This window comes from Artemia franciscana, chromosome 9 (genome assembly GCF_032884065.1).
Source record: "Artemia franciscana chromosome 9, ASM3288406v1, whole genome shotgun sequence".
Classification (NCBI taxonomy): domain Eukaryota; kingdom Metazoa; phylum Arthropoda; class Branchiopoda; order Anostraca; family Artemiidae; genus Artemia; species Artemia franciscana.
The window spans coordinates 36,072,159-36,084,639 of NC_088871.1; the positions used below are offsets into that span (position 1 = coordinate 36,072,159).

Sequence of the window (12,481 nt, forward strand, 5' to 3'; positions counted from 1 at the left end):
GGTCACCCCAATCAACATGAATGCTTCTTTCTACGCCTGCTTTTGGTGAATGTACCCGGTCCGACATCCTTTGAGTATTTGAGAACTGTAAACGGTACTATACATGACACTTACCGTAGTGCATGCCAAACTCTGAATTAATTGGAGAATGACCAACACTGGGATAACTGCATCAATGACGCGTGCGAAACGTCAACCCCAAGTGAAATTCGTGCATTGTTTGGCATCATTTTAACAACTTGCTCTCCATCAGCTCCTACAGAGTTATGGGGAAAATATACGTCAAAAATGTCCGTAGATATACTCCATCGAAAACAGTTAGAGACGTCAGATATGACTTTTGATTTTACATCAGAAATTTATAACTACACTTTAGTTATTATAGAAGATTTGTGCGTACGTATGGCAAACAAACCTCTTCAGGATTTGGGAATGCCTTCATCTAACCGTATCGCTGCTGTTTCGACATGTGTAGAATTGGATCTGAACAAAGTTACAGTACGAGTGATCTATTGTCGTATGTACAAAATAACATTTCCAAGTTAACGTCGGAACAAAAAGACATTTATGACACGATACTCAATTTCAGGACGTATACAACTACCTGCTGATTTCTGTAATTTAGTGACGTCCAAAAATGAATTGATTGAAAAAGTATTTCCGAATATTCTAAAAAATTATAAAAATAATAAATGGCTAAGTGAAAGAGCGATTCTCGCACCCAAAAATATAGACGTCCACGAAATCAACAATATTGTTTTGACCAAGATTCGAGACCAGGCAGTCCTTTACAAGTCAATCGACACAGTTTTGGAACCAAATGAAGCGGTTAAGTATGCATGTTTGTTTGTTTGTAAAAAGAGCGTTTGCATATGACGTCATTATTAGTACATACGGCTTTGTATATGCACAGACAATGGGAAAGCCAAGAATGTTGTATATTCGCAATTTTTACGTAGTTTAACTCCTGCAGATGAAATGAATCCTTGCCTGAAAAATTCTAATTTATGGGCACACGTAAAAATATTAAAATTAACTACAAATATGTGTGTCCGATTGCAAAACGATGACTCTGGTCAAACATTTTCAGATCAATTGCTGGCAATTGGAAACGGAAAGCTCCCAGTAGTGGGAAAGCCAAAAATGTTGTATATTCGCAATTTTTACGTAGTTTGAAACACATATATAAATCTATCTATATTCACAGGTGGGACACAGGGACACAACTACAATGGCGCGTAACTAATATGGCGCGTAACGACTTACGCGCGCGGGGGGGCTTGGGGGGGCGTTAAGCGCCCCACCAACTAGGTGTTGGGGTGGCGCGAAGCGCCACCCCAACAGCTAGTATATATATATGTTTTTAACTACGTAAAACTTGCGAATATACAACATTCTTTGCTGTCCCATTGTCTGTGCATATAAATAGATTGTCAGGTTTACCGACTCTTGAACATGCAACATATAATGGTCCATGGGAAAACAATCCGTATTCAGATCTATACCTCATGATTCTAATGATTGCCCTTGAGCTTTGTTGATGGTGATTGCTAATCGACCATTCCCTGTGTCGCCATCGTCATTTATATATCCCCCTGTGCCCCCCGGCGTCCCCTTTGTAGTTTTGTCCCTGTGTCCCGGTCGTCATTTATATTCCCTGTGTCCCGGTCGTCATTTGTGTCCCGGTGTCCCAGTCTGTGATTTCTCTTTGAGTGTCCCGGGCGTCATTTATATTCCTTTAGTCCCGGTGTCCCGGTCGTCATTTATATCCCCCTGTGCCCCCCGGCGTCCCCGTTGTAGTTGTGTCCCTGTGTCCCGGACGTCATTTATATTCCCTGTGTCCCGGTCGTCATTTGTATCCTGGTTTCCCGGTCTGTATATACATTTGTTTTTCTCCTTTATTTTTCATTATTTTCCTTTTTATTTTTTTTATTTTTTAGTTTTTTTAGTTTTTTAGCTTTTTTAGTTTTTTTTTATTAGTTTTTATTTATTTTATTTTTTTTAGTTTTTTTGTAGTTTTTACCTTTTTTTTTAGTTTTTTTAGTTTTTTTTACTTATGTCCTGGTCGTCATTTATACTCCCTGTGTCCCGGTCGTCATTTGTGTCCCGGTGCTTTGTTGATGGTGATTGCTAATCGAACATTCCTTTTGTCCCGGTCGCTTTCTCTTTGAGTGTCGTCATTTATATTCCCTATGTGCCGGTGTCCCGGTCGTCATTTGTGTCCCGATGTCCCGGTCTGTAATTTCGTCAGTTGAAAACATGATGTCAGTCGACACACAAACATGACGTCACCCGACAGACAGACCCACACACACACAGACAACTTATTTATATATATATATATATATATATATATATATATATATATATATATATATATATATATATATATATATATATATACTAATAATGCAAAAGCTTTGGGAGGAGGAGATGCCCTCAAAATTAAAGCGCTAATCTTAAAATATCCTGAGATATCAAAGGACCGAGGGATTGGTCCCATATAATTTGATATCAAAAGCATTAAAAGGGGTCTTTCTGCTCCCTCTCTCTTCCCCCCTCCCCCCCCCAAAAAAAATCAAAAAAGAAAAATTCAAAAAAAGTATTTTCTGGAATGAATAGAATGACTGCATATACCCTGTTAAAAAAACTCTATATATATTAAATGCAGCAAAGAAAAAAAAGCAAATAAAACAAATTTATCTCCATATGAATCTTCAAAAGTTCTTCATTAATCAATAAAAAATGTTTTCACAAAACTATCAAATTAGTGACCCATAGTGGAGATAACTTGTATATGGGTTATACACTCAACAATAAATAACACTATCTCCAGATACTGGAAAAAAGATGGCTCGTCAACTCTCCGTGTGGTAATAAAAATCAAAGCTCCCAATAAATTCAAAATAACTCAATGAAAAATAAATAAAGTGAAATTAGGCCTCCACGCCAGAATTTAAATTAAATGAATAGTTACTGATTAAAAAGTCTGACGAACTACAGAACTGCCACGGATCAAATAAGCATGTGAAACCTGATTATCATCCTGAAAAAATATATTATGCAAATAAAAATAATCAGGCAATAGATGTTAAGTGTTTTATCAGATAAAGAATAGAAGGGAAATTATCCATTGGAAGGATATTTAAAATTTGACACATAATTTTTGTTGACGATTTACCAGGGTAAGAATACAGGCTAGGCAGGTAATTTTTCAATAAACGCAGATATTTGTTTTGTTGCCACTGAAGGGGAAGAACACGGGTTTTAAAAGTATTCGAAAAAATAATAGGACAGTAGTTTATATATGAATGTACTAGAGAATGATAAAGAGATTTCAGGGCTGAAAACAGCAGAATAGATTTCAGATGGTTCATCATTCCAATATTTCTTGACAGTTTCATTCGAAGATAAATTGCATGGATTTTAAAGGATAAATTTAAATTCACTATTATCCCAAGATATTTAATATTATCAACTCTCAGTTTCGACGGGCAGGCCCCAAATATTAACCGCCATAATTTTTCGGTGCTGTTCTCCCAATACGAGAGTAGACAGTGAATTTTGTCTTAGCACAATTAATAGACAAATTTTTTTTCTCGAAAACCAAAAGATAAGCCTCTTCAGTGCTGATTCCGACCTGAGCATCAAAGATCTAGAGTCGGGGCTGCTGATTTTGGATACCGTGTCATAGGCGAATAATATATTAAGACCAATATCTTCGATGCTATTACTAATCTCATTCACACAAATAAGAAATAGCAGTTGACCTAAAATAGAGCCTTGTGGGACTCCAACTGACTGAGATTGAGATATTGATGAGGAAGAAGCACCGCCTCCGTCGACGTACTGATTTCGTTCTTTTAGGTATGACGTGGCCAAATCGTTAACGGGACCTCCTATACCGCAGTTATCAAGTTTTGCAGTATTTTATGAGAAATCGTATCAAATGCCTTTTTGGCCTCTGGCGAACGTCTATTAAAATTGTAGCCGGAATATCACCTTTTTGAGGGTATCGTGAACAAACTGAGTCATGGCCATAATAGCATGCTCAGTAGAGTTAGACTTCCGAAACCCAAATTGCATCGGGCTAAAAAAAAAAAATTAGTTCTCATTAGAAAGCTAACTATATGATTATATAGGCACTTTTTGAGCAACTTGCCAAATGCAGACAGGATTGAAATCGGCTGATAATTTGTTGATTCTTCGAATCTCCTCCTTTATACAAAGAGATAATTCTTGAAGACTTGAAACAAGAAGGAAATCTTCCGGTTTTCAAACAGAGGTTGAACACATGGGATAGCAGGATTACATTATTTGGTACTATGCACTTGATCAGAGTAATAGATGACCTTCAGTCCCTTCTGGAGATCCGTTCTTTAAAAGCTTCGCTACAAGTAACAGTTTATCTGGGGTTACAGGAGAAAGGAAAATTAAGCAATTATGAGACAGTGGTAGATATGATTGTAAATCCTCTCCAGTTTTATGTTCCAGAGGTCGGGAAAGATCGGCTCCTGCAGTTGACGCGGTTTCCTCGCCGATTTTTGCGAACTGTGCATTTAATGCATTGATGACTTTCACTTTCCCTAACGCTAGTTTAGTTCTATTTTAGGCTGTTAATTCATTAGAAAGATCATGGCTCCTATGCTTCCTAAGCACTTATTAATTATTTCCCATGTCTTCCTGGGAGACCCTTCTGCGTCGACAAATGTTTCAACTAAGTATTGCTTTTTTGCTGATCTTAAAATTTTTGTGAGATGATTTTTGTATCGGCGAAATTCAGGTAAATTAACTTCAGGTTAATTATGTCTTATATTTGTGGCATTAAGTATGTGTCTTATATAACAAATTCTATTTTTATTGATACCAGGAATCCAGGGGATATCCAAGGCTTAATCGGCTTATATTACTTCTTGATATCTAGCGTAGAGGGAAAGCCTTATTAAAACAATGTTTAAACTAGTCCGCAAAAATTCAACAACAAAATCAGGGTCCGAAGACTCTAAACAAGAAGAAAAATCAAACAGTTCGTGGTAACGAACTGTAGTAAGGAGCGACACGGCTCAATAATAACCGAAACTCTAAAAAATGGAATTTTGATACCGATAGTTACATAAAAAAATCACATTTTAATGCTGATTTTAAATATATAAGTTTCATCAAGATTAGTCTTACCTATCAAAAGTTACGAGCCTGAGAAAATTTGCTTCATTTTAGAAAACGGGAGAAAACGTCCCCTAAAAGTCATACAATCAAACAGTTCGTGGTAACGAACTGTAGTAAGGAGCAACCCGGCTCAATAGTAACCGAAACTCTAAAAAAATTTGATACCAATAGTTACATCAAAAGAATCGCATTTTAATGCTGATTTTAAATATATAAGTTTCATCAAGATTAGTGTTACCCATCAAAAGTTGCGAGCCTGAGAAAATTTGCCTCATTTTAGAAAATAGGGGGGAAACACCCCCTAAATACGATCTTAACGAAAATAACACATCAGATTCAGCGTATCAGAGAACCCTATTGTAGAAGTTTCAAGCCCCTATCTACAAAAATGTGGAATTTCGCATTTTTTGCCAGAAGACACATCACGGATGCGTGTTTATTTGTTTTTTGTTTTTTTTTGTTTTTTTTTCCCAGGGGTGATCGTATCGACTCAGTGGTCCTAGAATGTCGCAAAAGGGCTCATTCTAACGGAAATTAAAAGTTCTAGTGCCCCTTTTTAAGTGACCAAAAAAATTGGAGGGCACCTAGGCCCCCTCCCACGCTCATTTTTTCCCGAAAGTCACCAGATCAAAATTCTGAGATAGCCATTTTATTCACTATAGTCGAAAAACGTAATAACTATGTCTTTGGGGACGACTTACTCCCCCGCAGTCCCCGTGGTATGAGGGGTTTACCTCCTCGTAATACCTCGCTCTTTACGCTAAAGTATTTTTAGTAATTACAACTACTTATTCTACGGCCTTTGTGATTCAGGGGTCATTTTTAAAGAATTGAGACAACATTTAAGCTTTAGTGTAAAGAGCGAGATATCGACGAGGGTCGAGCCCCCTCATATACGCAATAAATACATACGAATACAGAAGTTCGCTACGTAAGTTAATTCGTAAGTTACGTATATTGTTTACTTGTGAAAACATTCGTAAAAAATTTAAAGTTAATGCCTTTTTAAGCAATCAAAAAATTGGAGGGCAACTAGGCCTCCTCCCTCGCTCCTTTTTTCTTAAAATGTTCCGATTAAAACTGAAAAAGCCATTTAGCCAAAAAAAAATTAATATGCAAATTTCGTTTTAATTATTTATGTGCGGAGAGCCAAGATCAAAACATGCGTTAATTCAAAAACGTCCAGAAATTAAACAAAAAAAAACTACTTTTTTTTTAAATGAAAGTAAGTAGGCCTAGCGATATTAAAACTTAAAACGAACAGAATTTACTACGTATATGAAAGGGGCTTTTCCTCCTCAACGCCCCGCTCTTTACGCTAAAGTTTTATACGGAGTACTTTCTGTTCGTTTTAAGTTTTAATATCGCTCCTTACTTTCATTTAAAAAACTTGTTTTTTTGTTTAATCTTAACTAAAATCACGCCATCAGATTCAGCGTGTCAGAGAACCTTGTTGTAGAAGTTTCAAGCTCCTATCTACAAAAATGTGGAATTTCGCATTTTTTGCCAGAAGACAAATCACGGATGCGTGTTTATTTGTTTTTTCGTTTGTTTTTTTTTTTTTTTTCAGGGGTGATCGTATCGACCCAGTGGTCCTAGAATGTCGCGAGATGGCTCATTCTAGCGAAAATTAAAAGTTCTAGTGCCCTTTTTAAGTTACCAAAAAAAATGGAGGGGACCTAGGCCCCCTCCCACGCTCATTTTTTCCCAAAAGTCACCGGATCAAAATTCTGAGATAGCCATTTTATTTACCATAGCCGAAAAACCTAATAACTATGTCTTTGGGGACGACTTACTCCCCCGCAGTACCTGTGGGAGGGGTTGCAAGTTACAAACTTTGACCTGTGTCAAACAGTTCGTGGTAACGAACTGTAGTAAGGAGCGACCCGGCTCAATAGTAAACGAAACTCTAAAAAATGGAATTTTGATGCTAAAAGATACATCAAAAGAATCGAATTTTCATGCTGAATCTGAATATATAAGTTTCATTAAATTTAGTCTGTCATCAAAAGCTACGAGCCTGAGAAAATTTGCCTTATTTTGGAAAATAGGGGGAAACATCCCCTAAAAGTCATAGAATCTTAATGAAAATCACACCATCGCATTCGGCGTATCAGAGAACCCTATAGCAAAAATTTCAAGCTCCTATCTACAAAAATGTGGAATTTCGTATTTTTTGCCAGAAGACAAATCACGGGTGCGTGTTTATTTGTTTGTTTGTTGTTGTTTTTTTCCAGGGGTCATCGTATCGACCAAGTGGTCCTAGAGTGTCGCAAGAGGGCTCATCCTCACGGAAATGAAAAGTTCTAGTGCCCTTTTTAAGTGAAAAAAAAAATTGGAGGGTCCCACGCTCATTTTTTCCCAAAGTCAACGGATCAAAATTTTGACATAGCCATTTTGTTCCGCGTAGTCGAAAACCATAATAACTATGTCTTTGGGAATGACTTACTCCCCCAAATCCCCGGGGGAGGGGCTGCAAGTTACAAACTTTGACCAGTGTTTACATATAGTAATGGTTATTGGGAAGTGTACAGACGTTTTCAGGGGGATTTTTTTTGGTTTGGGGGTGGGGTTGAGGGGAAGGGGCTATGTGGGAGGATCTTTCCTTGGAGGAATATGTCGTGGGGGAAGAAAAATTCAATGAAAACGGCGCAGGATTTTCTAGCATTACTATAAAAAAAAACAATGAAAAAATAAACATGAAAATGTTTTTTTCAATTGAAAGTAAGGAGTAGCATTGAAAACGAACAGAGATTATTACGCATATAAGGGGTTCTAAAAAATACTTAAGCATAAAGAGCAAGGTATTTAGGAGGAGATAAAAACCTCGCTCTTTATGCTAAAGTATTTTTAGTAATTTAAACTATTTATTCTACGGTCTTTTTGATTCAGGGGTCATTCTTAAAGAATTGGGACAAAACTTACGATTTAGTGTAAAGAGCGAGATATTAACGAGGGTACAAACCCCCTCGTATACGTAATAAAAATATAAGAGAATAAAAATTTGTTACGTAAGTTAATTCTTAAGTCTCGCATATTTTTTACTAATAAAAACGTTCGTTAAAAATTAAAAGTTCTAGTTGCCTTTTTAAGTAACCGAAAAACTGGAGGGCAACTAGGCCTCCTTCCTTACTCTTATTTCTCAAAATCGTCTGATCAAAACTAAGAGAAAGCCATTTAGCCAAAAAAAGAATTAATATACAAATTTCATTTTAATAATTTATGTGCGGAGAGCCAAAATCAAACATGCATTAATTCAAAAACGTTCAGAAATTAAATTTAAAAAAACTATTTTTTTTTAACTGAAAGTAAGGAGCGACATTAAAACTTAAAACGAACAGATTTTACTCCGTATATGAAATGGGTTGTCCCCTCCGCAATCCCTCGCTCTTTACGCTAAAGTTTGACTCTTTGCCACAATTCTACTTTTTAAAACAATTCAAAGCTTTAGCGTAAAGAGCGAGGGATTGCGGAGGGGACAACCCATTTCATATACGGAGTAATTTCTGTTCGTTTTAAGTTTTAATGTCGCTCCTTACTTTCAGTTAAAAAACTAGTTTTTTTCTTTTTTTTTAATTAGCATTATAGTAATGGTTACTGGGAAGTGTACGGACGTTTTCAGGGGGATTTTTTTGGTTTGGGAGGGAGAGTTGAGGTGGGTGGGGGTACGTGGGAGGATCTTTCCATGGAAAAACCTCTCATGGGGGAAGCGACTTTCAATGAAGGGGGCGCAGGATTTTTTAGCATTATTTAAAAAAAAACAATGAAAAAATAAATATGAGAAGTTTTCTTTTCTACTGAAAGTGAGAAGCAGCATTAAAACTTAAAACGAGCAGAAATTATTGCGCATATGAGTGGTTCACCTCCTCGTAATACCTCGCTCTTTACGCTAAAGTACTTTTATTAATTTCAACTATTTATTCTACGGCCTTTGTGATTCAAGGGTCATTCTTAAGGAATTGGGATAGAATTTAAGCTTTAGTGTAAAGAGCGAGGTATTGACGAGGGGTGAACTCCCTCATATACGCAATAAAAACATACGAATATAGAAGTTCGTTACGTAAGTTAATTCGTAAATTACTTATATTTTTTACTAATGAAAATGTTCGTAAAAAAAATTAAAAGTTCTAGTTGCCTTTTTAAGTAATCAAAAAATTGGAGGGCAACTAGGATTCCTCCCTCTGTCGTTTTTTCTCAAAATCTTCTGATTAAAACAATGAAAAAGCCATTTAGCCAAAAAGAAAATTAATATGCAAATTTCGTTTTAAACATTTATGTGCGGAGAGCCAAGATCAAAACATGCATTAATTAAAAAACGTCCAGAAATTAAATAAAAAAAAAACAAGTTTGTTTTAAATGAAAGTAAGGAGCGACATCAAAACTTAAAACGAACAGAAATTACTCCGTATATGAAAGGGGCTTTTCCTCCTTAGCGCCCCGCTCTTTACGCTAAAGTTTTTTACTGTTTTTAGAAGTAGAGTTAAGAGAAAGAGTCAAACTTTAGCGTAAAGAGCGGGACGTTGAGGACGAAAAGTCCCTTTCATATACGGAGTAATTTCTGTTCGTTTTAAGTTTTGATGTCGCTCCTTACTTTCATTTGAAGAAAAACTTGTTTTTTTATTTAATCCCTTGAAGAAAGCAATACTTTAAGTCTACTTAATGAATTTTTACTAGTCACTCTTATTTTTCTTTTAACGGGCCTATTAAACTCTGTTATAAAGTGAAAGTCAGTCACAAGTATCAAATGGTCCGAGACATCTTTAATAACTTTATCACTAGATTTTAATTCCAGATTCGTAAGCAAATTATCAATAAGGGAAGCAGAATCTTTCGTTATTCTTGTTGGGATTTCACAAGCTGGTAAAAGACCAACGGACAGGCAAACTATTAAAAAGTCAGCCCCATCAGAAGAGATTCTTGGGAAGTTACCATCTAAATTATTAGAATTGTATAAATCAATATTAAGATCACCCAGGATAACAATTTTGGGGGACTATTTCGATGGAATAAATCAAAGAAGTTTCACGAATTTCGAAGCAGGTGAACTTGAGGCCGGTAAAATAGGCAACAAAGTATTTTCATACCCTTCACATCTATATAGATGATCAATTTCATTCACCAGATCTGACTGAATTATTGATTTAATGAAAAAACCAACCCCTTTCTGTTTCTTATTAATCCGATTCTTATGAAAAAAGTACAATCCTGTTTATTGGTAAATGTCTGTCAAATCATTCAAAAAAAATTTCGCAAGAGGGGAAGCGACTATATCATGACAAGAAATAAACAAGATATTCGATAAAAAACGTTCAGTAACCCGCGACAGTTCAAAAACATCATCCTAAATCCAGCACCTTTATTCAAAATTTGAATGGGGAGTAGATATTTATTTTTGGATAGGATGGATCATCATCAAAAACATCATTGACTCTGCATAGATCTAGGGGGGGCTCCTCGAACTTGAAGTGTATCATCTATGATGTTGGCCCAGGGTGTATTTATTGACAAAAAGCGACTTACCAACCATACGGAGAGTCAAAGGAGGAACAAATAAAACGAGAACTTCATCTGAAAGAAGCAAAGAAAAGTCAGGAATAGTGTGGGACAGATAAAGGAAATAAAATATAACACCTAGGCATTTAATACAAAAAAAAAATGAAGTAAGAAAAAACCTCAGAGAAACGCCATGAAACTTCACGAATATGTATTCGAAAATAAAAGTCATAATCCTCAACCAATCATATATTACCTACTAACTCAACAGTCAAACCTACTAAAGCTCCAAATCAACAAAATATTCCACAAAATCATATAGATATAAACTCAGACCACTACTATCCAAATTCAATTATTGATTAGCTCTTTCCCACATTTCCGAGCCGCTTTTTTTTATATCAAGCCATTCATGGGTTCCTTTATTTTTAGCGCGATTAGCACTAAACAATCAGTCCTTCATCTCTTTTGCTTTTGTGTGGAATCCTGTGCGTAAATAGTTAAGTGCAGGAGAAAGGTGTGTTCAAATTTTTATTCCAGGGTCATTAAGCTTGGATATGCTTTGCGTAACTAGAAAAGTTTTAGCTTAATTACTGAGCCTAATTAGCACTGGATGAACTGCCAGTTTACGTGGCTGACTTTGATTACGGTGTCTATTCGTTATATTGTCAGTATTTTCCTCCTAAGCGCTTATATTCGTCAATTGACACAGATGGCGCAATTTTTAGGGTATTTTAAGCAGATCTTTCACCTGAGCTTTGAGGGATTGATTCGGATTAAGATCAGTAGTTAAGCCGAGTATAATCAAGTTCGAGCTTCTTTTCCACTTCAATGAGTAGCATTTGAGCAAGAAGTTCTTCTTCTTTTGCTCTTCGAATGATCGTTCTATTTCGACTGTTTTTCTGTCTCATTCTGAAGTCTAATTGTTTTAGTTCTTTTATTTCGGCAGACAAGTTGTTTACTGCTGTGATTAAATCACCCTGCTTACTGTCGAATTTTTCGTTTTGGAGCTCATTAGCTTGGTTAAACTTGGCTTGTGATGCTAGGATTTTCATTATGTAATCTGGTGGTATACCCGAACGGACAAACTATTTTTCTAAAGCATAAAACAAGACTTACTCGCAAGAGTTTTTTTACTATCCTTAAAAAATCCAAAAACATTTGCTGTTGAAGAAAAATTCTGTCGAATAAATTTCTCAAATGACAGTTCAGGTATCCAGTAATTGCCCTATAATAATCCCTTTTTCTACCAAATTTAATTTGAGTGAATATATTCTTAGTTTATGGAAGTAGGAGAAAATGGGAAAATTAATAGGTACTTAATTTACAGTCCGATCACGAACCCTTCTTCAGAGCGCTTTGCTGAAAGGGATGGACTCTCTTGCATCAGATGACGATCTAGAGATGTTATCAAGTGAAGACGACACATTATACGAAGATCAAGGAATTTCACCTTACAAATGCCATATTGCAGCCCTGATAGATCATGACTATACAGCATTATATCCATCCAGAAAGAAGCGCCCGCGTAATTAAAGGTATATTATTTTGTTTTTAATCGAATTAAGGGTGACGAGACGTCCAACTTCTGTCAGATTTATCCTACTTTTTGTTAATTGTCTCCTACAAGTATATAGTTTACCCGACTAGGTATCTGTGCTTTGTTAATGCCTTTAGTAGCGCTAATTGGAAGGGGGACGAATTGGCCCCCTTAAGATTCCCCCTTTCTATATTTCAAAATGTACCTTCTTAATATTTTCATTGATTAATTGAAAAATAAAACTGCCCCTCCTCCCATATATTGAAAACAACCCCCCCCTCC

The 12,481-nt window shown here is 36.1% G+C and overlaps 1 protein-coding gene across 5 annotated transcripts in view; it reads left to right on the top strand.

The window, feature by feature from the left end:
- The window catches only part of LOC136031350 (cyclic AMP-responsive element-binding protein 3-like protein 1), a 52,964-nt gene extending 40,749 nt beyond the window's left edge, over positions 1–12,215 (top strand). For all 5 annotated transcript variants that reach the window (XM_065710845.1, XM_065710846.1, XM_065710844.1 and 2 more), the window contains exon 7: positions 11,990–12,215. In XM_065710845.1, coding sequence (XP_065566917.1) covers positions 11,990–12,195 — 206 coding nt within the window. In that variant the 3' untranslated portion in view covers positions 12,196–12,215. The remainder of the gene's footprint in view (positions 1–11,989) is intronic.
- The last annotated feature ends 266 nt before the right edge of the window (positions 12,216–12,481 follow it).